General features: G+C 45.4%; 1 protein-coding gene across 3 annotated transcripts in view; it reads left to right on the plus strand.

The window, feature by feature from the left end:
* RAB3GAP2 (RAB3 GTPase activating non-catalytic protein subunit 2) overlaps positions 1 to 24716 on the plus strand; it is a 68738-nt gene that overhangs the window by 39685 nt on the left and 4337 nt on the right. For 2 of the 3 annotated variants that reach the window (XM_073671912.1, XM_073671911.1), the window contains exons 7-34: positions 382 to 483; positions 1098 to 1197; positions 4140 to 4238; positions 4349 to 4497; positions 4579 to 4658; positions 4760 to 4849; positions 6081 to 6220; positions 6436 to 6652; positions 8345 to 8488; positions 10106 to 10188; positions 11862 to 11926; positions 12040 to 12130; positions 12227 to 12354; positions 13184 to 13397; positions 13888 to 13985; positions 14339 to 14444; positions 14770 to 14930; positions 15258 to 15486; positions 15568 to 15753; positions 17103 to 17215; positions 17443 to 17509; positions 17842 to 17912; positions 18011 to 18046; positions 18348 to 18422; positions 18549 to 18767; positions 20679 to 20768; positions 20876 to 21094; positions 23783 to 23941. In XM_073671912.1, the coding sequence (XP_073528013.1) occupies positions 382 to 483; positions 1098 to 1197; positions 4140 to 4238; positions 4349 to 4497; positions 4579 to 4658; positions 4760 to 4849; positions 6081 to 6220; positions 6436 to 6652; positions 8345 to 8488; positions 10106 to 10188; positions 11862 to 11926; positions 12040 to 12130; positions 12227 to 12354; positions 13184 to 13397; positions 13888 to 13985; positions 14339 to 14444; positions 14770 to 14930; positions 15258 to 15486; positions 15568 to 15753; positions 17103 to 17215; positions 17443 to 17509; positions 17842 to 17912; positions 18011 to 18046; positions 18348 to 18422; positions 18549 to 18767; positions 20679 to 20768; positions 20876 to 21094; positions 23783 to 23941 (3531 nt within the window). The remainder of the gene's footprint in view (positions 1 to 381; positions 484 to 1097; positions 1198 to 4139; positions 4239 to 4348; positions 4498 to 4578; positions 4659 to 4759; positions 4850 to 6080; positions 6221 to 6435; positions 6653 to 8344; positions 8489 to 10105; positions 10189 to 11861; positions 11927 to 12039; positions 12131 to 12226; positions 12355 to 13183; positions 13398 to 13887; positions 13986 to 14338; positions 14445 to 14769; positions 14931 to 15257; positions 15487 to 15567; positions 15754 to 17102; positions 17216 to 17442; positions 17510 to 17841; positions 17913 to 18010; positions 18047 to 18347; positions 18423 to 18548; positions 18768 to 20678; positions 20769 to 20875; positions 21095 to 23782; positions 23942 to 24716) is intronic. The other variant, XM_073671913.1, reaches the window with a different exon arrangement.

Raw genomic sequence — 24716 nt, forward strand, 5'->3', positions numbered from 1 at the left:
GGAGTGGCACATGGGCACTGGAAGGGGAGTATGCCTCCGTTTATTATTTTAACACCATCCATGCATTAATTTTTATTTTATTTCACTGTTGAACAACCCCTTTAAAAGTCATTCAGGTGTTTTGAAAATGGAAATTAATAAAAATTTCAAATGTACTTTAGCAAATCTGCATCGATTTTTTTCCAATTTCAGCCCCTCCCGGTGGTCCAGGAGGCTCCACTTCTGCTGTTGTCCCGACACAGGCAGGAAGCGTCAGCAAGTGATAAAGTGGGCTGTCTGCCTTGATCAGTTCATTAGAATAGCCAGCCTGCCCTCAGTGCATCAGCCATACTGACAAACCCATTTTAATGAACTCTACGTTCTTACTTTCTTTTTTTCCAGAGCGGGGTGCTGCTTCTTTCCCAACTATTAAATGAAGACCCCATTCTTCAGCTGAAGTGCAGGACCTATGAGATTCCCCGACACCCTGGAGTCACTGAGCAGGTAGCGCCTCGGTCTGTGATTGTCTGCACATTCATAGCTGCTCTGTGAATGTCCCATCACATTCCTGGTGTATCTATTTACAAGAATGATTTGCTGGTGAGCTCCTTGCTTGGCTTTACTTCTGGCAACGATAGTAGAGACCTTCAGGCAAAGTCTCCCTGCACATGTTGGTAGATCAGCTATAAAGAAGGAAAACAAACAGAAACTAAATGCAGAACATTGTAAAATGAATTTAAGATAATATGATAACTGATTATGTATCTTGTGACAGCCGTCATGGGTGCAAACCAGTGATCTACATAGTAACCGACGTGATGACACTTGTATAATCACGGTACATTAAATCTAAGCACCTGCAGTTCTTCATAGACCTTCTTTTTAACAGTCGATCCATGTTCCTAAGAGGTCGATAATCCTTATTTATTTGCCGCTGATCTGCAGTGTTATAAGTGCACTGCTCAGGATTGACCGAAGTTATTTGCATCTTGCATACAAATTCCCAGTGAACCCCTTTATATCCATACATTTCTGGTATATTTTGACAGCTCAATGTGTGTATGTAATATATATATATATTTTTTTATTTTCACTCTTCACTGTTTTTACTCTTGAAGCACGAAGAGATGAGCATCTTGTACCCGTCGGCCTTTGTGACAATCGATGGCTTCAGCCTTTTCCAGTCACTCAGGGCTTGTCGCAATCAGGTAGCACGAGGTACGTTGGGACTGCCTCTATAACCTATGCTTCTTACATCATCTTTGTCATATAGATGTAGCGGTGTCGGATTTGTTGTTTGGAACAGTTCAATGATAATGTGATATGTTAATAGTTTTATTTTAGGGTTATGGTTATGTTTATCATAGTGCTGTTAAGGGCTCTCTTAGTGAGGTGGATTCTCTAAGCCGTAGGGTGAGAAGCACAGATCGGTGACAATGGAGAAGTAGAAATGGACAGTACGTAGATCAGCGAGGACCAATGCATCAGGGTATGCAGGATGGCTGATGGGCAAGCAAAGCTGAATGCAAGTAGATACTGGTTGAGCCTAGTTATACACAAGAACTAGCAGCATGGATACAGTTAACCACAGGTTTAGTACAGCCGTATAATAATTTAGGAACTTGCAGCAAGGAGACCGTTAACCACAGAATTAGCAGAGTCTAACATATGTAATCAGGAACTTATAGCAGGGAGATGGTTAAAGAGCTTGTCTGGTGAAGACAAGTTATCACCTAGTCACAGGATGGGTGATCACTTGTTAATTAGTGGTGGTCCGATCACCGGGACCTGCAAGAATCAGCAGTATGGAGAAACCATATCCCCGTTAGAATGTAGTGGCAGTGCGAATATTCTACTGCTGCTCCATTCATTCATTATGGAGCTGCCAAGCTCTGCGCTCTGCTTTTTTGTTTTTAGCAGCTCCATGGAGAATGAATAGAGCAATGGCTGGGCTTTCGATCTGCCGATTCATTTTATAAATGTGATAATTCCTTTTTCCGCCAATTGATGCGGGTTCCAGCCATCAAACACCCATTGATAAGAAAGTTATCGCCTATCTTTTAGATAGGTGATAACTTGTTTTCACCAGACAATCCCTTCAACTACAGGATAAGCAGTGACATATGCAGTCAGGATCTTGCAGCAGGAAAATGGCTAACCACAGGATTAGAAGAGACATGTATGCAGTCAGGACCTTGCAGCAGTAAGCTGGTTAACCACAGAATTAGCAGAGATGTAAAGGCAAACATGGCTGCCTGAGCCGGCCTTAAAATGCCTTGGGTGGTGTCATAAGAGATGCTTGCCAGGTTAACAGAGTTAAACAGTTCAGAATAGTATAGAGGGAGCCGGCCATATGAGAAGGGAGCGAGGCCCGGCTCTGGACCTGGGACAGGTGAGTAACAAGTGCAAATCTGTTGTGGATTTGCCAAATCCATATGAAAAAAACACAACAACCTGTGAACAAACCTTTACAGGTAAACTTTCTTGACCTCTCTTTGCTCTTGTTCAGACTTTGAGGCTGAAAACTTGCTAGTTTATCGATGTAGCAATATGGATCACCATGAAGTCCAGACTTTAACTCAGACGATGGTTTAGGTCTAGATATAAAGAATGTTCTCATTCACTGACAACAAGAAGAGATCTTGAAAATGCTGGAAAATTGACATGCCGTATTTGACAGAGATCTATTCGAGTGACCACCGTGCAGAAGGAAAACCCTAAATTGTTCAAATACAAACTCTGCATCTATCGCCCCTATGTCTCGCGTCTGACACCTACTTACTCGATGATGAGTCTGTTCTTGGATTTTTCCCTTACGTGCCCATAGTGCGGCGTCCGTCCATTTGTAGGAGCGTTTCCATGGTGTCTGTGTATCCGCGTGGGCGGAAGATATTTCACAGCATCTCACTATTTAGGTTTATATATGTTTTTTTCTTTGCATTCCCGTGGGTATAAAGAGGCTGAGAGCCTGGTACCATATGCCCACCATGCTCACGTCTTCTGTATAATTAGTTTTATACAGTGCTAAACACATCAGAGATTAGAAGACTGCTGTGCCGGTTCTCACGTTTTTTGTTTTTTTTTTTTGCTGTGATTTTTCACAAAATTTATATTCCAGATTTATTCCTGACCATGGCACAAAATTTAATTAAAGGGGTTTTCCCACAAACAAAAGTTAATTACAATCAATAGATCTTGGAATAATAATATGTTCCACAATTAGATGTGTTTAAATAAAATGTTCCTGTGCTGAGATAATCTTATAAATGTGCCCCTGCTGTGTACTGTGTAATGGCTGTGTCTGACTGTGCAGGAACATGGTCTGATCATACCACAGCTCCTGGGCAGGGGAGGAAGCAAAAGAGTATACAGACAGGACAGCAGGGGATCACATGAGAGTATACAGACATTACAGCAGGGGGATCGCAGCTGATTCTTTCTTTGAAGTAAAACATTGAAAACAGGCAGTGAAATGTTTTGCCTCACAGAAAGAATCAGCTGTGATCCCCTGCTGTCCTGTCTGTATACTCTTTTGCTTCATCCCCTGCCCAGGAGCTGTGGTATGATCAGACCATGTTCCTGTACGGTCAGACACAGCCATTACACAGTACACAGCAGGGGCACATTTATAAGATTATCTCAGCACAGGAACATTTTATTTAAACACATCCAATTGTGAAGTGTATTATTATTTCAAGATCTATTGATTAAAATGAACTTTTGTTTGTGGGAAAACCCCTTTAGGTTTCTAGATTGAACCTCTCCATTAATGCAGATGCCCACCTTCTAAATTAATTGAAACCCCTACCCCCTAAAATCTGCCAAACCACCTATCAGAGTCCTCCATTTACTTGCCGCTCCTCTCTCCTGGGACATGTGCTCTTCAGCTCCGGCGCTGCTTTCCTGGCTCTTATACCATGCAGGACGAAGTGCAGCGCCGCAGCCGAAGAGGACTTATCTCAGGAGGGATTAGCTGTAAGTAAATGAAGGAGAAACTATGGGCGAATTGCCTAATGCAATCTTCATTGAAGGGCCCCCTATAGCTTCAGCGCTGCAGCAACGTCTAATATCCGCGTCTGTAGGATTACGCTCAGTTCTATTCATCATACAGTTGGATAATCCTATGTCTGATGGTGAATTATTTTATTTTTTTTAACCAGCTGCTGCCTCTGGCAATGAAAATGTCCAGCCCCCTCCTCTGGCGTACAAGAAATGGGGTCTGCAGGATATTGACTCCATTGTGGATCATGTCAGCGTTGGTGAGTAAATCAGCCTTATATACAAGGGAGGCACCACTATCGGGGACATAATCCTCCGCCACTAATTTGTTCAGCATAAACTGACTTCTGTCTTCATTCTCTGTCTCCAGGTGTCATGGCGCTCTCTCCTTTTGATCAGATGAAGACTGCCTCCGTTTTGGGAGGCTTTAACTCCTCCATAAAGAGCAGCCCTCCCACCATGTCTCAGTATATTACTGTGGGCTCTAACCCGTTCACTGGCTTCTTTTTTGCCCTGGAGGTCAGTATCACAACAAATTTTTGTTGTACTTTTTAGATTGTTTTTTTTTTCCCTCATTGTGTCACTTGTTTGTCATTACAGGGCAGTACGCAGCCATTATTATCCCACGTGGCTCTCGCCGTTGCCAGTAAACTGACCTCAGCCCTCTTTAGTGCCGCCAGGTATTTCTTGTACTTTTTCTGTATTTGTCGGGATACGGCTGATACTGTAGGTGTTCACAGTTGTATCATCTGTGACTAATGTCCATCGCTCTGCATTGTAGTGGATGGCTGGGCTGGAGGAGCAAACATGAGGAGGAACCACAGCAAAAGCAAAAACCGAAGGTGGAGCCCGCCACCCCTCTGGCTGTCCGGTAACGTTACTTCACTGTCACAGCGACATGTAAAGATGGCGATGATCTTTCTGTGTGATTAAATCACCAGCTCAAAGAAGTTTGGGGTTTGGTCTTGGCTCTGAAATAATTTAGGAGTCTGGATACGAATTGATATAAAGGGGTATTCCCATCTCCAGTATGTAGTAGGTGTAATAATATTAGCAAATACCTCCAATTAGAAATTTAGTATAGTTCTTTTGATTAGCTGTCGCTTACCCCATGTGCAGGGCATTGCAGTAGCTTAGATATCCATGATTACGACCACTCATATAGTGACAGTTAGTTGTTAGTGGTTGTAACCATGGATACCTAAGCTACTGAAGTGCCCTGCACATGGGGTAAGCAACATATCGAATCAGAAGAACTATACTACATTTGTAATTGGAGATATTTTCTAATATTATTATTATTACACCTACTACATATTGGGATAGGATCTTTAAGATGGGAATACCCCTTTTTAAAGGTCTGAATTAATTAAGGGCTCTGAAGTTTTTAGAGATCTCAGCTAGGGTCTTAATTATAGTTATTTGAGATTTGCCAAAATTGGGGCTCTTTGTTAACTGAGCCTTTAGTAGGCTCAGTGTTGATGCTGAGATAGATTGGCTGCAGCGGTGAAGTGTTGTAGAACTGGGTCAGCACTATAGCTCTTATTGAGAAAACAAACAAAAAATTTGTTGTGGCACTGGAGAGACAGGGACTTCAGCTAGTAAGTAATGATCTCAGATAATTAAAATTTAGGGATCTGTCTGGGATCAAAATTATTTAGGGATCTGGGGTCTGAATAAAGTAGAGGGTCTGCATTTTGTTACGGGTCTGACCTTTTCATTTTGTTCTTATGGGGTCAATAGTGTGTGCTACCATCTTCCCAGCATGCTCTGCTCTTAGCTCAGGTCCATATAAAAGTTTTGCAGAACTTTTTTTTTTTTAAACTTTTCGAGCAGCCCAGCACTTTCTGGCAACAATCACAGGCGAAAAGATAGCAACAGGGACATTAGATGATGATGACAGTGCAAGTTCAACATTTGCCTCATTTGTCCCTCACACACATATTGCAGGGGACATAGCCCTGTTGGGTTCCCTGTTTAGCCATTTACATGGTTTGGTTAACCCATTCCCATAATCGTCATATAATGCATAGTTGGAAATTTCTCTTGTGGTTTCTAAAGCCGAGGTGCTTATAGCCCATCTCTCCGAACTTCACTTTCAGATTTGGCCTCCCAGATTCCCGGCGTCACGGCGAGGGCATCAGTCTGTCGCCCTGTAACACCCTGGCCGCAGTGACCGATGACTTTGGGAGAGTGATCCTGCTGGATGTAGGAAGAGGAATTGCAGTACGCATGTGGAAGGGTAATGCTGCCGGTGTCTCGCTCAGTAAATTGGTGATAGGTCTAGATGTGAGCGCACAGTCTGTCCATGTCCCGTGTCTGCAGCTTTACTTGCACCGGGTTCTGTAACAGCAGAGCTTACAATCTGATATCCTTACACACATAGACCTGAAGCAATATTTCAGTAAACATTTTAATGATGCCACAAATAACATTTTCCGAATTGGTTTGTTTCAGGTTATCGTGACGCTCAGATCGGTTGGATGCAGATAGTGGAGGATCTGCATGAGAGAGTGGCTGAGAGAGGACCCTTCTCTGCATTTGGGAATACACAGGGTCCCTGTAGAGTCGCCCAGTTTTTGGTCATTTATGCCCCCAGACGGGGAATTTTGGAGGTGTGGAGCACTCAGCAAGGACCCCGCGTTGGGGCTTTCAATGTGGGGAAACACTGCAGGTGAGTTGTAGTTGTGTCGTCTATGGTCACACCACATTTGGGCTGAAGGGTTGACATGTTTATTTATATGCCAACAAAAGTATGATTTCAAAGAGGACTGCAAGGGGCAAGGACCATCTGCACCGATTCCTGAACTCCAACTGCGTCATGAAATGGTCCTAACATACAGACGAGAGAGGACGTGGCCTGACCCCCTATCCGACTGTACGTCTTTTGTATCTGGACCACAGAGAAGCCATTCCCCTCTGTTTTCCTATCTAAAGAAGGAAAGAGTAGACAAGCTTAGCTAAAAAATACCATAAGCAGAGACAGGGCTTCAGGCTGTGTCTGCCTCATATATGACACTAACCTACACTGGCTTAGTCCGGTGTCTGCCTCCTACATGACACTAAACTAAGCTGGTTTAGTCCGGTGTCTGCCTCCTACATGACGCTAACCTGCACTGGCTTAGTCCGGTGTCTGCCTCCTACATGACACTAAACTAGACTGGTTTAGTCCGGTGTCTGCCTCCTACATGACACTAACCTACACTGGTGTAGTCCGGTGTCTGCCTCCTACTTGACACTAACCTACACTGGTGTAGTCCGGTGTCTGCCTCCTACGTGACACTAACCTACACTGGTGTAGTCCGGTATCTGCCTCCTACGTGACACTAGCCTACACTGGTGTAGTCCGGTGTCTGCCTCCTACGTGACACTAGCCTACACTGGTGTAGTCCGGTGTCTGCCTCCTACTTGACACTAGCCTACACTGGTGTAGTCCGGTGTCTGCCTCCTACTTGACACTAGCCTACACTGGTGTAGTCTGGTCTCTTCCTCCTACGTGACATTACCCTACACTGGTGCAGTTCGGTGTCTGCCTTCTACATGACACTAATCTAAACTGGTTTAGTCCGGTGTCTGCCTCCTACATGATACTAACCTACACTGGTGTAGTCTGCAGGGGAAGAGCCGACTTTTCTCTCCTTCCATTTAAATTACATCATTCACTTTACCAGTTAAAGTACTGAAACAAGGGAAATAAAAATCCAAATGGGGTGAAGTGGTAAACAAAATGTAATGCCGCCATTGTTTTTGGGATTCTTTAATCTACGACGTGTTGTCGTGCTGTAAAAATGACCGGGTATCATGATCCTTCAGGTCAGTGTGATCACGGCCGTAACAAACTTGTGTATGGAAACTTTAAGCCTTAACAAAAACTTTGTAAAAAATAAATAAAATAAAATGGTTTGGGACTTTATTTTGCCAATGGGGCTCTGTGAAGGCATGTAATCTTTCTGTAATTTTTAGTGTTCTTTATAGTGATTTAGTGATGAGCGAGCGTTCTCGGCTTCTCTGATCCGCCGCGGCTGCATGTGTCGCGACTGTTAAGCCGTGACACATGCATGGATTGCCTAAAAAACAGGCAATCCATGCATGTGTCACGGCTTAACAGCCGCGATACATGCAGCCACAGTGGATCAAACAGAGAAGCCGAGCATGCCGAAACTACTCGGCGAGTACCCGAGCGCACTCGTTTAAAGGGTTAAACGCGCACGCTCGCTCATCACTAATAACATTGAATGCACCTCAAAATAATAAGATAGCTTTTTATTACATTTTTTGAGGGAAGAGAGTGGGAACTTAAAAAAATGTCCCTTCTCCATGGGAAGAAAGTATGCAAACAAGACTAACTGGATTCTCTCTCTTGTAGATTGCTGTATCCTGGGTATAAGATCATGGGTTTAAATAATGTGACAAGCCAAGGCTGGCAGCCGCAGACCTATCAGATCTGTCTGATAGACCCTGTGTCTGGGAATGTCAGGACCGTCAACATCCCGTTCCATCTGGCGCTCAGGTAAGTGGACAGCTACTGTTACCCAGGAGAGGAGAGCCTCTGCCCTGGTGACGCGCGCTGCAAACCTCCATACAAAACTCTACGTCTGTTTTTCTGTATATTCTTGTTTGCAGGGTGCAGTCTAGTCTTGGGTTAAGTAACATATTTAGCAGTTTTTCAGGACTAGGGTTGACTTATGTACACTTTTATTTTTTTTTTTTAAATATAGCCGCATACTTCTGCATGCTAATACGTTATTCCCTGTGGCATGATAACACATGCTTTTTCTAATACTCCACTAAGTTTGCAGGAGTCATTCAGTCCAAAAATGTGTCACTAGGACCCAAATTAAAAGCAGGGTGAGCCTCTTTGAGCAATAAAAGGGTTAAAGGGACTCTGTCACCCCCCCTGGGCGATATTGGACCTCTACTATGGGCAGACAGGTGATAGAAAAGTACATCTATACTTACCTGTATGGCCCATAGCAGAGGTCTGATTGCAGAGCAATCTGGTTTTATAAAGTCTGTTTTCCAGAGGCTTGGCGTTTGGGGGACACCAAGCAAACCCCTCCCAACTGCTTACTATTCCCCTAAAACGCCGCCTCTGTGCTAAATTACCATATTCCCCCCTCCCCTGCACGTCACAGGACCCTATGACAGGCCCTGTGCCGTGCCTTGCGCTGCCTCCCCTCCTGCGCATACACATTGTTTCTCTCTGGCCCCGTCTGGCTGCGTACTGCTCCGCAGCCTTGTATTGCGCAAGCGACAGTGAGTCACTGAGACTTCCGCTCCGCTGGCAGTACGCAGCCAAACGGGACCGGAGGGAAACAAAGCGCACTCCATGGGAGCGGCGCTTTGCTCATGCGCGAGAGGGGAGGCAGAGCAGGGCACGGCACAGGGCCTGTCACAGGGTCCTGTGATGTGCAGGGGAGGGGGGGAATATGGTAATTTAGCACAGAGGTGGCGTTTTAGGGGAATAGTAAGCAGATAGGAGGAGTTTGCTTGGCGTCCCCCAGACGCCAAGCCTCTGGAAAACAGACTTTATAAAACTAGATTTCTCTGCAATCAGACCTCTGCTATGGGCCATACAGGTAAGTATAGATGTACTTTTCTATCACCTGTATGCCCATAGTAGAGGTCTGATATCACCCAGGGGGTGACACATTCCCTTTAAATAGTGCATCAGCCCTAAGGTGGCAGAGAATGATCCTGAAAGAGTTGCAGAGCCGTGAAAACAAGCTATCATAGAATTAAAACTCCTTGAAGGTTACCTTAAAAAGCTGCATTTGTAGTCGGTAAGGGGTTAATAATGCAGCTGAGCTTGTAATGTGTCCGTGTATTTCAGGACAGGTACACGGGATAACAGCCAGGCTTGGACCTTACCTTTAATTACACTCAAGAGATATTATAGCAGCTCGCCTGGTCAGGTATCTGTCTTGAGAAGAGGCTCACTAATCCTGCTGGACTAGTGAAATGAGCGGGACTCAAAGATTTCTAGATTTACGCCCAAAAATAAACCGTAACACTCACTGCTTCTCTGTCAAGATGTGGTTGTCTAAGATGGTGCACTGAGATGTGGGACTACAGTATACATGATGGGCGCATTGTACCGGGATGAAATCTGTAATTTCTTTTCCAGTGATAAAAAATGTGAAAGGGCAAAAGATCTGCATTTAGTGAAGAAGCTGTCCACATTGCTAAAGGCCAAAGCCCCAAATCACGGTAAATATATTCTATTCTGATATTTTAAAGAACTAAAAATCTAAATGCAAACATGAGAAATTGAATCAAAGAGTGTCGCTCAGGGGACCATAAAAGGGCGGCACACACCTCCTCCAGCCACCTCTGATCAGGGGACCATAACAGGGTGGCACACACCTCCTCCAGCCTCCACCGCTCAGGGGACCATAAAAGGTCGGCACACTCCTCCACCAGCCACCTCAGCTCGGGGGACCATAAAAGGGCGGCACACACCTCCTCCAGCCACCTCCGATCAGGGGACCATAACAGGGTGGCACACACCTCCTCCAGCCTCCACCGCTCAGGGGACCATAAAAGGTCGGCACACTCCTCCACCAGCCACCTCAGCTCGGGGGACCATAAAAGGGCGGCACCCACCTCCACCAGCCACCTCTGATCAGGGGACCATAACAGGGTGGCACACACCTCCTCCACTGCTCAGGGGACCATAAAAGGTCGGCACACTCCTCCACCAGCCACCTCGGCTCGGGGGACCATAAAAGGGCGGCACACACCTCCACCAGCCACCTCTGATCAGGGACCATAACAGAGTGGCGCACACCTCCTCCAGCCTCCACCGCTCAGGGGACCATAAAAGGTCGGCACACTCCTCCACCAGCCACCTTGGCTCGGGGGACCATAAAAGGGCGGCACCCACCTCCACCAGCCACCTCTGATCAGGGGACCATAACAGGGTGGCACACACCTCCTCCAGCCTCCACCGCTCAGGGGACCATAAAAGGTCGGCACACTCCTCCACCAGCCACCTCGGCTCGGGGGACCATAAAAGGGCGGCACACACCTCCACCAGCCACCTCCGATCAGGGGTCCATAAAAGGGCGGTGCACACCTCCACTCGCCGCCTCCGATCAGGGGTCCATAAAAGGGCGGTGCACACCTCCACCAGCCGCCTCCGATCAGGGGTCCATTAAAGGGCGGCACACTCCTCCACCTGCCACCTCGGCTCGGGGGACCATAAAAGGGCGGCACACACCTCCACCAGCCACCTCCGATCTGGGGTCCATAAAAGGGCGGTGCACACCTCCACTCGCCGCCTCCGATCAGGGGACCATAAAAGGGTGAAACACAGACCTCCACCAGCCACCTCCGATAAGGGGACCATTAAAGGGCAGCCCACACCTCCACCAGCCGCCTCCGCTCTCTTGAAAGTTGCTGGAGAGATCCCTTCTATCAGATATTTATGCCTGTGGATTTGCCATAAATCTTAAAGAACTTTTAAAGTGAAATTTGTTGTGGTGGCCGCCTCTCTATTTATCCTTTCAGCCTCATGTGTCAGCCACCTTATCAGACAGAATTGGTTTGTGAGACTCCATATCTGGTGATAGCTGAAGACCCCATCGCTGGGATACACATATATCAGACATGTAGAACATATTCTGTATATTTGCGTCTAAAGTTAGAACTACCCCAATAAATGGTAAAATTCTGCCTGCCTGCAGTCACCACTAGAGGGAGCTACTGTCCTACTGAATTCAGTGTAGAAATTATATGCAATGAGCAAATTATAATCAATAGCTAAATCCTGAGATTTTGAGCGAAAATATTGATAAATTATGGAATTACTCAGTGCAAAGTTTGATAAGACGTTATTAATTATACATTTTATTTTTACTAATTAACTTCTTATATTGTAGAACGCTTAGAAGCTGAAGCAAAGGAGATTCTCCTCGATATTAAATATCCCGCCACTAAGAAACAGGTAAGGTCTTTGGTCTCTTTTTTTTTTTTTTTTTGAAGTTCTCTGGAGTCTTCTGTGTCTTTTGCTTTAATACACTGGGAAAATTGACATAATGTTGATTTTCTCATCCTTAGGCCTTGGAAAGCCTCCTGGCCAGCGAGCGCGTCCCCCTCCCCTGCCTGACCAGCGTCACACAGACCTTGCTGGACTCTCTCCGGACTCAAGGTACCAGTCTGACATTGACAACTCGTGTCTATATGATAATAGACATGCACCCATACCCAACAAATCCGCCCTCACACAGTGCTTATTTCCCTGCAGAGGTGGAGTACGTGGACGAGGGTCTGCTTGGGTTTTGCGAGAACAAACTAAAGCTTCTTCATCTTTACTTATCCGTGCAAAATATCAGCACCGACTCACTGGAAACCAATGCCTCACCTTCTACCAAAGTAAGTAATAGACAAAAAATGTACTGGATCAGTTTTAATAATTTTTTTTTTTCTTTGCTTTTTTTAAATCAAGGAGAGTGAGAATGTCAAAGTGAGAAGACTTGTACGCCATGCATGCTCCTCTGGGAAATTAAATATGCAAATTGTCTCTTCAGAGAGGAAGAGGACTAGAACTCTAGAAGCAGCGTGGTGGCACTAGAGTTCTAGTCCTCTTCCTCTCTGAAGAGACAATTTGCATATTCATGAATATCCTGAAATAAAGCGATTTTGCTTTTAAAGGGGTATTTTAGCAATATGGGGAGGACAAACCAATAAAATGAGATCCCAGTCCCCTCCCAACCACACACAGTTCACACACGTTGCATCTGGTGATAATGTAAACCCTGCGCATGAAGTTTCCACAAACCTCATTCACATGCTAGAAAAAAAAAATCCTGCGAACAGAGCAAATATCTGTGCAAAACCAAGAAGTGGGTTACTCATGTCTGAGGAATCTGCAAAAAAAAGCAGACCGATTAGCACCATGTTATCTAGTCACACTGAACTTAGTTAATGCTGCAGATTTCGAAGTAGATTTCTTCCATGGATCTTATAATAAAAGGTATTGGATTTGACATGTGTGAATTTAGTCTAATACGAGAGATTCATTCAGTTTCCTCCTCACTGCAGTTGAGGGTCCCACCGGTGACGGCCTCACATTTGCAGCTGGAATACCCCTTTTGAGGTGTAAAAAATAAAAAGACCCTGAACAGCCACAGTGTGTACGGTGACTTTAGGGCCTATGTGTGTGTGTCATGGGTCAGTCTTTACTGCTTAGTTTTCCCCCTAGGATCTGGCGCTGCTGCTGAGACTGGAGGAGGATGAGCTGACAAAGATACAGACTCTAATCCGGAACTACAGGCAGGAACACACTAGAACCGGCGTCCGCTTTGCCGACGATGAACACCGAGTGTTACCAGTGAGGGCATTCCTGGAGTACCTGGAGTGTGAGCCGGAGATTATTAATGTGAAGAAGATAAGTGACGAGGAATACATTGCATTAGGTGAGCAGATCCCCGGCAGCCCTAGGAAGGGCTGACTGATCCTAATAGAAGAGAAGCTTTTACCAGAATTCATCTATTATTCGCAGTTACTATTCTCCACAATTGCAAAGTTTGTAGACCATATGGTGGCCATACACTCATTGCTTGGCCATATGGTAGCCATGCAGTAGCTGCTTGTCCCAGCGTGCAAGTGCTCTAAATATGGCGAAGCGAATACGGAGCGAGAACAAAGGATCGGGAATGTTGGAATTCAATATGCCCAACTCTTCTTTCAAGAGTCAGGGCACCTCTATACCCAGTAGCCGGACAGCCAGACCTGCCGTAGTGTCTGGGATTATACTCCTTTAAACCTCTCTTCGGAGCCTCTGCAGGTGTATATATAGTTTCCCATACTCCCATGTAATTCTGTACTTCTCCTTGTACACGATTGTTATGCAGCGTGAATGGCGGCTGTGCTCCGTGTGACTATGAATCATTGTGTTTTGCACAGGAAGCTTCTTTTTTTGGAAGTGTCTCCATGGCGAATGCTCTACGCAGGAGATGTGCGAGACCTTGGAGAAGGCAGGACTCGGCCCGCAGCTATTACTGGTACGACATGTGCTTTATAGTCAACTGACGGTGTTGCAGCTCGGTGCAATGTAAGCGCTGTGGAAACTCAAGTGGCTGTTCACACCGCTATGATCAGCAGGGTGGGGCCTGTGGGACCCCCATCCATTCATACAATAAAGCGGCTGCAGTGCCCATTTTGCTGGTCATCCCTTATACTGTTTTTTGTTCCTGGACGGTTCATCCCTACCACACAGCTGTGCAGCCAACTACAGCCGACACCATTCAATCGAGTAGATCTGGCTGCAGTTGCCCTGCACAGTGGGTAAATGGATCACAGACCGGGCGGAGTCTCAGCATTTAATGGCGTCCTCACTGTTTGTGTCTTGTCGCAGTCTCTACTTGTCAAAGTCTGGCTCTGGAAGGAGAGGGAGATCTTGGAGAACACGCAGTCCCTGTGCTGCCTCCATAACATGTTGTCCCGACTAAGCAGCATGAAAGGTGGGTGCCGGCAGAAGGGGCTGCACCGCGAAGATTCACAGCCAAGGTTCACTCATTTTGTATTTCAGGAGAAGGAACGTTTTGGAGAAATTTTTCTTTTCTGTGAGAAACCTGGCAGATGGGGAGTAATAATAATTGATAAAAATAACAGATGGGTAATCTAGTGCCACAAATATAAGGGTGATGATTCTGTACGGTCAGGAGTATGAAGGTTGTTACCAGGGACTGGGTAATGCACGGGGTGCAGCGTTCCAGATATTCCCCTCTAGACGAGGTTCTGTATTGGGGGACACATTAGAGCAACCGCTATTTTTTTCCCCGTTAGTGGCCATAGATGAGACTTGGGATTTGCAGTCTGTCTCCCCCTGGTGGCAGCAGATGCGAACTGCATGTGTCCAGTCAACCAGCAATGGAGCTGCATTATTGTCTGCCCATGTTGGGCACTCCGTGGCTGCCAACATCACCAACACCCTGGCAGAGAAGAAGGTAAGTGCACCATTTCCATTGCCAATAGCTTATGCACAGGTGTACTCTTTTATTGGTCACATAAGAGGGGTCTGCTGGGTGCACTTAGAATTAATTACGTTGGTGAAGGCTATGCCCATTATTGTCATTATTATGCTCTTGTGTCTTTAGAATAAGCCCTTCTGTATTCTAGCCAGCCTCCACATGCCATGCTCTTATGGCTATCTTCTCAATCCTGCTGCCTTCCTGTTAGCTCTCAGGCTGTGCACCTCTTTACTGCAAATAAAATACCATTTATACATAAGTCGTGTCCACTCGTTCCCACCGACCTGACATTAGATCTCCTAGTTTCTGAAATTATTGCAGGAGGATGATGGCGAGTCCATGACAGACTCCTGGGAAGCGCTGTCCCTGGACACGGAGTACTGGAAACTCTTATTGAAGCAGCTGGAAGACTGTCTTATCCTCCAGACCCTGCTGCACTGTAAGGGCCTGAAGAAGACGTGTAAAGTATCCTCCCTGCAGGTGGAGCCGCTCGGGAAACTCTCCATTAAGAAGCTTCTGGAAGGGGGGAAAGGTGAACGGAATCGGTAATTTATCACTTGGCTCTCCTATAATTATATAATGTATTATAATCCTCGCTATGTCTTGTCTCCAGGCGGCGTTGCGGACACCGTGGCCAAGTGGGTGTTTAAACAAGACATTTGCCCTGGGATGTTAAAGCTTGCCCGGGAGAGGAGGGACTCTGAGGAGCACCGTGCACAGGAGCCAGGGGAGACCAGCAATATGGCCGTGGCTATTATGGAGACCCCAAAATCAGAAGATGCCAAGGAGGAAACTCAAGGTAACTGGATAGACGCCATTAATTTGTACGAGCAAATGCAGGATGATATTTATACGACTACAATCTTAATCCATGCACATACAAAGGATTAAGAGAGACTTAAAGGGGTGCTCTGAAACTAACATTTATTTTAATCCTAAATATTGTTCTATTTTATGTCATAATCTAATCTCTTTTCTAATATACTTTAATTAAAAATTCCCCACCATTCCCTCACTATGCTATATAACTGCTTTATTTTTTGGGGGGCATGCTAGGAAACTGAAACAAGTCTCTACCCCAACCCCGAAATGAAGCATAATCAGTGACCTGTGTTTCAGGGGCTGGACTCGTCCCTACTCTACTGAGCATGCGGGTGGGAGAGGGGAAGAGACGGAGGGATGGTGTGGTAGGGACAGGGAGTGGGTAGAGGTAAAAGGAAGGGTAGTGCGGTGAGGAGAAAACAGCTGTATAAATATCAATGGGCTGGAGAGAAGTGGCTTGTATGTTAAGAGTTAACCTCTGTAATGATGGTCTGTCCTATGTATGTTGGGAGTTTACAATGTCCAGAGATGAGAGAGGGGTTGGGGTGCTTTTGTTTGTTATTTGTTGTATTGTTTAAAACAAAACAATAATAAAAAGTCATCTGATTTTAAATGTAACTACTGGACATACTTGACTTGGCTCTATGGACATGAGCTCTGCACTATAAAAGACAAAAGCTTTCATTGCAGGAGAATGGCAGCAGGTAGAAAAAGCAAGTCAGTTGCAAACTTGTTTATTTTTTCATGCTGTCTAAGTAAAGCAATTTAGGAAGTTGAAAATATCCTTTTAAGTATATGATCCTTTCACTGCTACTGCTGAGTATGTGTAGATGGGGGCTGGGAGGTAAGCGACAACTTGTATAAGCATTTCTGTGCAGCATGAGGAATCCCAGCACAATGTGAGGTGACAAATCCAGGATTTTTTGGTATGGTAAAAAAACAAACAATAAAAGCTGCATGTAGACTTCGGGTTTTTAAAGCGATTAGTCCATTGGTACAAAGTGTAAGGGCTTGAGATGGACACAACATGTAAGCAGTTCTTTATGCACTTATTAAAGGATATGGACACCTTTTTGGAGCCATTTTTTATACACTTTAAAAATTTATTTTTTGGCTTAAATCAATTTTTGCAATTAGGTTTAATTAAAAATGTTGCTCCGTTTGTCTTCTATGGTCTCAGTCTATTGCCGGCTCCTATAAATTTCTTGACTGTAAGAAAGCCACAAATGGAGGGGAGGAGCGAGCAGGGGCAGTACATTACTTAATGCTGGAAATGGCTGCGGTATCGTCTCCATTGATGAATATATTATGTTTGTTTCCTGTCAGTCGTAGATCTGCTGTATTCGGTGTACCAGCATTTCCCATGTAGTTTGGATCTGGACGTGTTGCTTGCTCACTGCTGCTGGGAGTATATGGTTCAGTGGAACAAAGACCCTGAGGTGACAGCTTGTCTCATCTGCACTGATAAGTCCGTACTTAAAGGGGTTGTCCGGGCATTCGGTATTGCTTATCTGCAGATAGGTCATCAATACCGTGTGCCTGGACCATCCCTTTAATTCTTTTGCTGCTAGAAGGCAGAGTCCGCAGTTGCTGGAAGATGCCGAGTATATATTGTGTACAAGTATGACAAGCATGTGGTCACCAGATTTCTGCTCTGTCCTTCCAGGAAGCTCATTTTCTGGTCCGGTCCGTGGATCATCTAAAGAACATTAGTAATGCTCACGTGCAGTTTGGTAAGTGGCAGAGAAAGTCATCAGTCTTTAGAGGGGTGTTAAAATTATGCTCAGGATGGGTGATATATATTCGATTGGGGGGTTATGACTGCTAGGACGCCTACCGATCCTGTGTCCCCCATATGACCACCTATTGGAGCTGTAGTGCTCGTGTGGGACCACCTCTGATGTTGTGAATGGAGCGGTGGTCGTGCATGCTCAGTACCGTTCACAGGACAGACAGAGGACCCAATTGTCGGGGGCAGTGTGGATTCCCCACCCAATCGTACATTTATCCGCAGGTCTTTGCCTTTGTGATAGGAGTGTATTATTGTCCCGTTCTTGTATTTTAGGGCTGTCCCTGATGATGTGGAATACCTTTATTATTAAACGCTTCTCAGCCGCCGCTTATCTAATGGATAAGGTGAGCACATGTATTATCAGAAGAGCGTCTCGCTCCCACTCTGTTAGTGTCTCACACGTCTGCTGCCAATTTATTTATTTTTATTTTTTTCTATTTAGGTTGGGAAATCGCCAAAAGATCGGTTGTGTAGACGGGTAGGTACAGCTGACATTGCTGGTGTATGGAGCTTAAAGGGGTATTCTGGTAATAGAAAATTATCACCACCAATCACAATAATAAAGGTCGCTAGTACCCCATTTGAATGAAGAATTGGACGCTCACGTGCGCTGCCGCCCCATATAATGTCCATGATGTGGCAAAAGATGCTATTAAAGATTGAACGTGTGACCCCGGACCCCCAGTGGATTTCCGATCTCCCGTTATCGTGATTATGGATGTGTGATTATATTCAGTTCCCATACATGTGATTGACTGTCATTTCCTCGCACTGCGTAGGATGTGGGCATGAGCGATACCTCGATGACCACCTTCCTAGGAAGTTGTTACGACCTCTTGCAGACAATGATGGAGGTAACTATCAGTCTTGTACATTAAGAAGCAATCGGCACTTCTGGTAGTTGTTGGATGATCCAGTAGATGGCTGGCCGGTGGTAGATGGGTTCTGTGTATCCGCTCTTGTAACTTTCTCGTCTTCAGGCCGATGTCAGCAGCGAGGAGATGTCTCCCCCATTGCTGGAGGTAGAAGACGCGTGGATGTCGGTGGAGGGTCCCAGCTCTATCGTGGAGCTCGCTCTGGAGCAGAAGCACATTCACTATCCTTTAGTAGAACACCAGTTTGTGCTGTGCGTCATCATGTACGCCATCATGCACTTCTCCCTCAAGTCCGCTAAACCTCTCGCTCTCTTCGACAGTAAGGTGAGATATACGTCTCTGATTCAGGCCGGGTGTGTCATGGTGAGAAGCCGCTTTTTGATATATTTCATTCCTTAAGCATAAGCCAGAGAGGAGGGAGACGCAGCTGCAGTTTCTTTCTAACTTTGTCTATTAGACTGGAACATGTGAGAGCTAAAATGATACGATTGTCATGGTCAACAAGCTTTACATAACTCCAAAGTCAAGCAAAACTTGTATCTTAGCATAGAAATATGTTTCTTCACTTATGAGCCACTTCTTAAAGCCCTCCCCCGCCTCTTGAATTTTATCATCCATTCTGGAAAAAGATAAAATATGTCTAACTCAATACAAGACGGACTGCCAACTTACTGAGAGATCAGATTACAGTTGTCTATTGAAATTCACGGTGAGGAGATCAGGAGGAGGGAGGATTAGGGTAAGAGCAATGCAAACAAACACTGAGCTGCTGTTCTCACCCCAGTGATGGAATCACATCTACACTGCTCAGTACTGCTGTATAATCTGCTCCATTCTGCTGCTGTATGTGAACCTAAACCTCTTACAGACAAGAAAACAGGAATCCTTCATGTCGGTGTGTGCTGTGTATGGGAGACATCATAGACGCTAGTCTCCATCCACTAGCTCAGAGACAACTGAAAATTAGAGGGAGAAAAATGCGGGATACAAGTTGTACAAAGGCCATAAATAGTGTTATTCCTCATCTACACACACGACTGCTTACTCTGAACTGAGACTGTGACAGTTTACGACCTTTGCTGGATCATTATTAAAGAAGCATTCCTACCAAACTTTTTATTGCCTAAACCTTTGTAATATACTCACCGATCACTATCTTCATTAGTTTATAGCGCTGCTACGGTCCTTTTCTGGGTCATGGGACAGCTATTCCGACTTACCGGATCACACTGGAGTCTATGTGTGAGCCGAAAGTTGCTTTTACAGTGTAAATCTATGGAGCTTCAGAACAAGGCTTTAGCCCTCATTGCCTAAGAGACTGCAGAGTTGGTCAGAGATGGTTTCCGAGGCAAAGAGCATAGTGCTTACTAGCTCTTTCCTATAGAGCTTGCAAGCTTTGCTCTGAAGATCGCTAGATCCGGTCATCCTCCGTGTCCCTATACTCTTCTGAAGCTCAGTTTTTGCAGCATTGGAGAACTGGAAGTTTTGGGACAACTCAGCTATGCTACCGGACTGAACGTTCAGTCTATAAGAGCGCACCATCCCCCAAGAAGCTGGGCAGGGGAGTACGGTGCTCCTGAAGATTCATGATGAGAAACCCCCTTTAAGCACCTATGATTTTTATAGATATGTTACATCATTTTTCTTAATAAAGTGTGTAATTTTTAGTTTTGATTTTATAGATAATGTCACATTTTGTAAATTTCTAAAAATCGATCAGGGTCTTTTTTTATCAGCTCTAACATAGTGACAAGCTGGAGCATGCTCAGTTGTCGTCGACCCGCCCCTGCGGAGCTGCTAACTGCACTAATCCTGCACAGTAATACTATGCCCATAGTTGTTATTGATCTCTGCAGATCAATGGGCACTAACAAGTTTTTGTGACAGTCTCCTTCCATCCAAATACCTGTGGAAATGAGGGGCGCTCTCACAATTATCCAGCAGCTATAAATTCCTCTAAAAGGGACTGTGATGGTTAGTTCTTCACTGGATCTTGGGACCATAGTATGGAGTTAGTCTTTCTTGGGCGCTTCATTGAGGAACAAGGAAACCATGGATGTATGCTGCTGCCGCCAGGTGGTTGACACGAAGAATTACAAATTTTCAAGGTTATAAGTAAATACACCAGCCTCATCTTCCTAATATTTATTTAGTTATTCATTAAAGTATTAATCTGGAGATTATTCTAGGGCCATTGCATCACAAGACCAGTAAGTTTCTTATCTTGTACTACAGGGGAAAAATGCCTTCTTCAAAGATCTAACATCTATTCAGCTGTTACCCAGTGGAGACATGGATCCTAGTCTAGTCAGCCTACGACAGCAGGTATGCGCCCACAGTGCGGCCCCGGACATCTGTCTTATGACGAGTAATTGATAAACCCATAGGAAATGGTGAGTCGGTACGTACTGTTACCTTCTGTCTCCTCACAGTTTTTAATGAAGCTGATCAGTGCTGCCGTCCAGGCGCAGTTCCAGTCTCAGATTACAGTGAAGACAGAAGAAGCCAAATCGGACTTGGAGCAGAAGTCGCTGGATTGGCCGATCCTCGCCGTGGAGCTGGCACCACAACTTCAAGTGAACGAAGACACGCTGCAGCGACATTACGTGTGCGAGCTGTACAACTACGGCTTTGACCATCTTGCAGAAGAGGTAAGAAGCAGCGGGTGGCATTGGCACCACCTGGTGGTGACTTTGGGTAGTTGCACTGTGCAGTTGAGACTTTATTTTTTGTGACAAGATAGGATTCCAGATGTTTGGATTATGGGTTAAAGGAAAAACATTTTTTAAGATTTGCTTCATCAATGCAAAATTAGGCAACTTTGCTAATAATCTTGATTAAAAATGTCCTATTTTGTTAAGGTAGAGTCTGTTCAGCTAATGTACACGGCTGGCTGTGCTGCAGCTGCTTCTGACATTTCACTATTCCTGTCTGCTGTGCTGATACTAGAGAGCTAGTGAAGAGAGCTAGTGTATTGTAGAGTCTGTGCAACTACTGTACACGGCGGGCTGTGCTGCCACTGACATTTCACTATTCCTGTCTGCTGTGCTGATACTAGAGAGCTAGTGAAGTGAGCTAGTTTATTGTAGAGTCTGTGCAACTACTGTACACGGCTGGCTGTGCTGCCGCTGACAGTTCACTATTCCTGTCTGCTGTGCTGATACTAGAGTGCTAGTGAAGAGAGCTAGTGTATTGTAGAGTCTGTGCAACTACTGTACACGGATGGCTGTGCTGCAGCTGCTTCTGACATTTCACTATTTCTGTCTGATGTGCTGATACTAGAGTGCTAGTGAAGAGAGCTAGTGTAATGTAGAGTCTGTGCAACTACTGTACTCGGTTGCCTGTGCTGCCGCTGACAGTTCACTATTCCTGTCTGCTGTGCCGATACTAGAGTGCTAGTGAAGAGCGCTAGTGTAATGTATAGTCTGTGCAACTACTGTATACGGCTGGCTGTGCTGCTGCTGACAGTTCACTATTCCTGTCTGCTGTACTGATACTAGAGAGCTAGTGAAGAGAGCTAGTGTATTGTAGAGTCTGTGCAACTACTGTACACGGCTGGCTGTGCTGCCGCTGACAGTTCACTATTCCTGTCTGCTGTGCTGATACTAGAGTGCTAGTGAAGAGAGCTAGTGTATTGTAGAGTCTGTGCAACTACTGTACACGGATGGCTGTGCTGCAGCTGCTTCTGACATTTCACTATTTCTGTCTGATGTGCTGATACTAGAGTGCTAGTGAAGAGAGCTAGTGTAATGTAGAGTCTGTGCAACTACTGTACTCGGTTGCCTGTGCTGCCGCTGACAGTTCACTATTCCTGTCTGCTGTGCCGATACTAGAGTGCTAGTGAAGAGCGCTAGTGTAATGTATAGTCTGTGCAACTACTGTATACGGCTGGCTGTGCTGCTGCTGACAGTTCACTATTCCTGTCTGCTGTACTGATACTAGAGAGCTAGTGAAGAGAGCTAGTGTATTGTAGAGTCTGTGCAACTACTGTACACGGCTGGCTGTGCTGCCGCTGACAGTTCACTATTCCTGTCTGCTGTGCTGATACTAGAGTGCTAGTGAAGAGAGCTAGTGTATTGTAGAGTCTGTGCAACTACTGTACACGGATGGCTGTGCTGCAGCTGCTTCTGACATTTCACTATTTCTGTCTGATGTGCTGATACTAGAGTGCTAGTGAAGAGAGCTAGTGTAATGTAGAGTCTGTGCAACTACTGTACTCGGTTGCCTGTGCTGCCGCTGACAGTTCACTATTCCTGTCTGCTGTGCCGATACTAGAGTGCTAGTGAAGAGCGCTAGTGTAATGTATAGTCTGTGCAACTACTGTATACGGCTGGCTGTGCTGCTGCTGACAGTTCACTATTCCTGTCTGCTGTACTGATACTAGAGAGCTAGTGAAGAGAGCTAGTGTATTGTAGAGTCTGTGCAACTACTGTACACGGATGGCTGTGCTGCAGCTGCTTCTGACATTTCACTATTTCTGTCTGCTGTGCTGATACTAGAGTGCTAGTGCAGAGAGCTAGTGTAATGTAGAGTCTGTGCAACTACTGTACTTGGTTGCCTGTGCTGCCGCTGACAGTTCACTATTCCTGTCTGCTGTGCCGATACTAGAGTGCTAGTGAAGAGCGCTAGTGTAATGTATAGTCTGTGCAACTACTGTATACGGCTGGCTGTGCTGCTGCTGACAGTTCACTATTCCTGTCTGCTGTACTGATACTAGAGAGCTAGTGAAGAGAGCTAGTGTATTGTAGAGTCTGTGCAACTACTGTACACGGATGGCTGTGCTGCAGCTGCTTCTGACATTTCACTATTTCTGTCTGCTGTGCTGATACTAGAGTGCTAGTGTAATGTAGAGTCTGTGCAACTACTGTACTCGGTTGCCTGTGCTGCCGCTGACAGTTCACTATTCCTGTCTGCTGTGCCGATACTAGAGTGCTAGTGAAGAGCGCTAGTGTAATGTATAGTCTGTGCAACTACTGTATACGGCTGGCTGTGCTGCTGCTGACAGTTCACTATTCCTGTCTGCTGTACTGATACTAGAGAGCTAGTGAAGGCAGCAGCTTACTGGCTTCACAGACCTCATATCTGGTGCTTATTAGTGGGAGTGCCGCGACCACATGCCTGATACTAAGTGTTCAAAGCCTTAAAGGAACAATTATTTCTTTTGAAAGAAAAGTGAAGCAGTTACAGCAACCAGTGTAATTCCCGCTTACATTTGAGGGCCCTTGGCTGTCTGGTTGCAAATAGAAATTGTTCTTTTTTTGCACAGATTTTAATGAAATCTCTCCATTGTGTTACATATGTCAGTGTGAGCGCTGGATACAGTCTTCTATGTCCCACAGGCCATCCTCCAAGTTATGGACAAAGAAGTTTTAGCTTCTCAACTCCTGGTTCTCACTGGGCAGCGGCTGGCACATGCATTACTACACACACAGACAAAAGAGGGGATGGAGCTGCTGGCGAGACTGCCGCCTACACTCTGCACGTGGATCAAAGCAATGGTGAGCAACAGCAAGACTTCGGCCAGGCTCACACTGTGCAGAATTGGCACCTGTTACACAGTGATCGCAGCAGAATTGTGTACCTCTACACACATGCAAAGTATTAACGGAGCACAGATTTCCAGAAATTCTGCAAAAATTAATGAATTAATTTATTTATTTTTCATTAATGCATTTATGCCTTTTTTCTATATTTGTTTTTTCCTCTTTTTAATTTGCTCCTTTATTTAACCCCTTTCCGGCCCAGGGCATATTAGTACGTATGTGTGCCCTGGGCCTTATGGACCTGATACGTATTAATACGCCCTGGCGATTTCGCCCGCGGGTGTCAGCTGATTGTTACAGCTGACACCCGGTGCTATGTGCAGGGAGCGGTCACATTAACCCCCGAAATGCTTGATCGCAGCATTCCGGTGGCAAGAGGAGGTAAGAGCTATACTTACTTTCTCTGCCGGCGTCCAGCGGCGTCTGAATCCGGTCCCGGATGTTGCCATGGTGACCCGACGTCGTCATGACAACTTCCGGGACACCAGGAGGCAGGAAGTTGCTTTGGTCATGCGCAGTGCACAACCAAAGTAACGTCTCCCTCTGCAGCGCTGACAGGCTGCATGGCATAAGGAGCTGCGGCTCTCTATGCTATACAGCCGATCAGGCTGCAAAAAGTGAAAGTCCCATAGTGGGATAATGTTAACAAGTAATAAAAATGTCAGAAAGTGAAAAAAAAAAAAATAAATAATTAGAAAAAAAAATAAAAAAATAAATATATTGTACCCAT

Source organism: Phyllobates terribilis, unplaced genomic scaffold (assembly GCF_046119375.1).
Source record: "Phyllobates terribilis strain yellow unplaced genomic scaffold, ASM4611937v1 Scaffold_3__8_contigs__length_932513732, whole genome shotgun sequence".
Lineage (NCBI taxonomy): Eukaryota > Metazoa > Chordata > Amphibia > Anura > Dendrobatidae > Phyllobates > Phyllobates terribilis.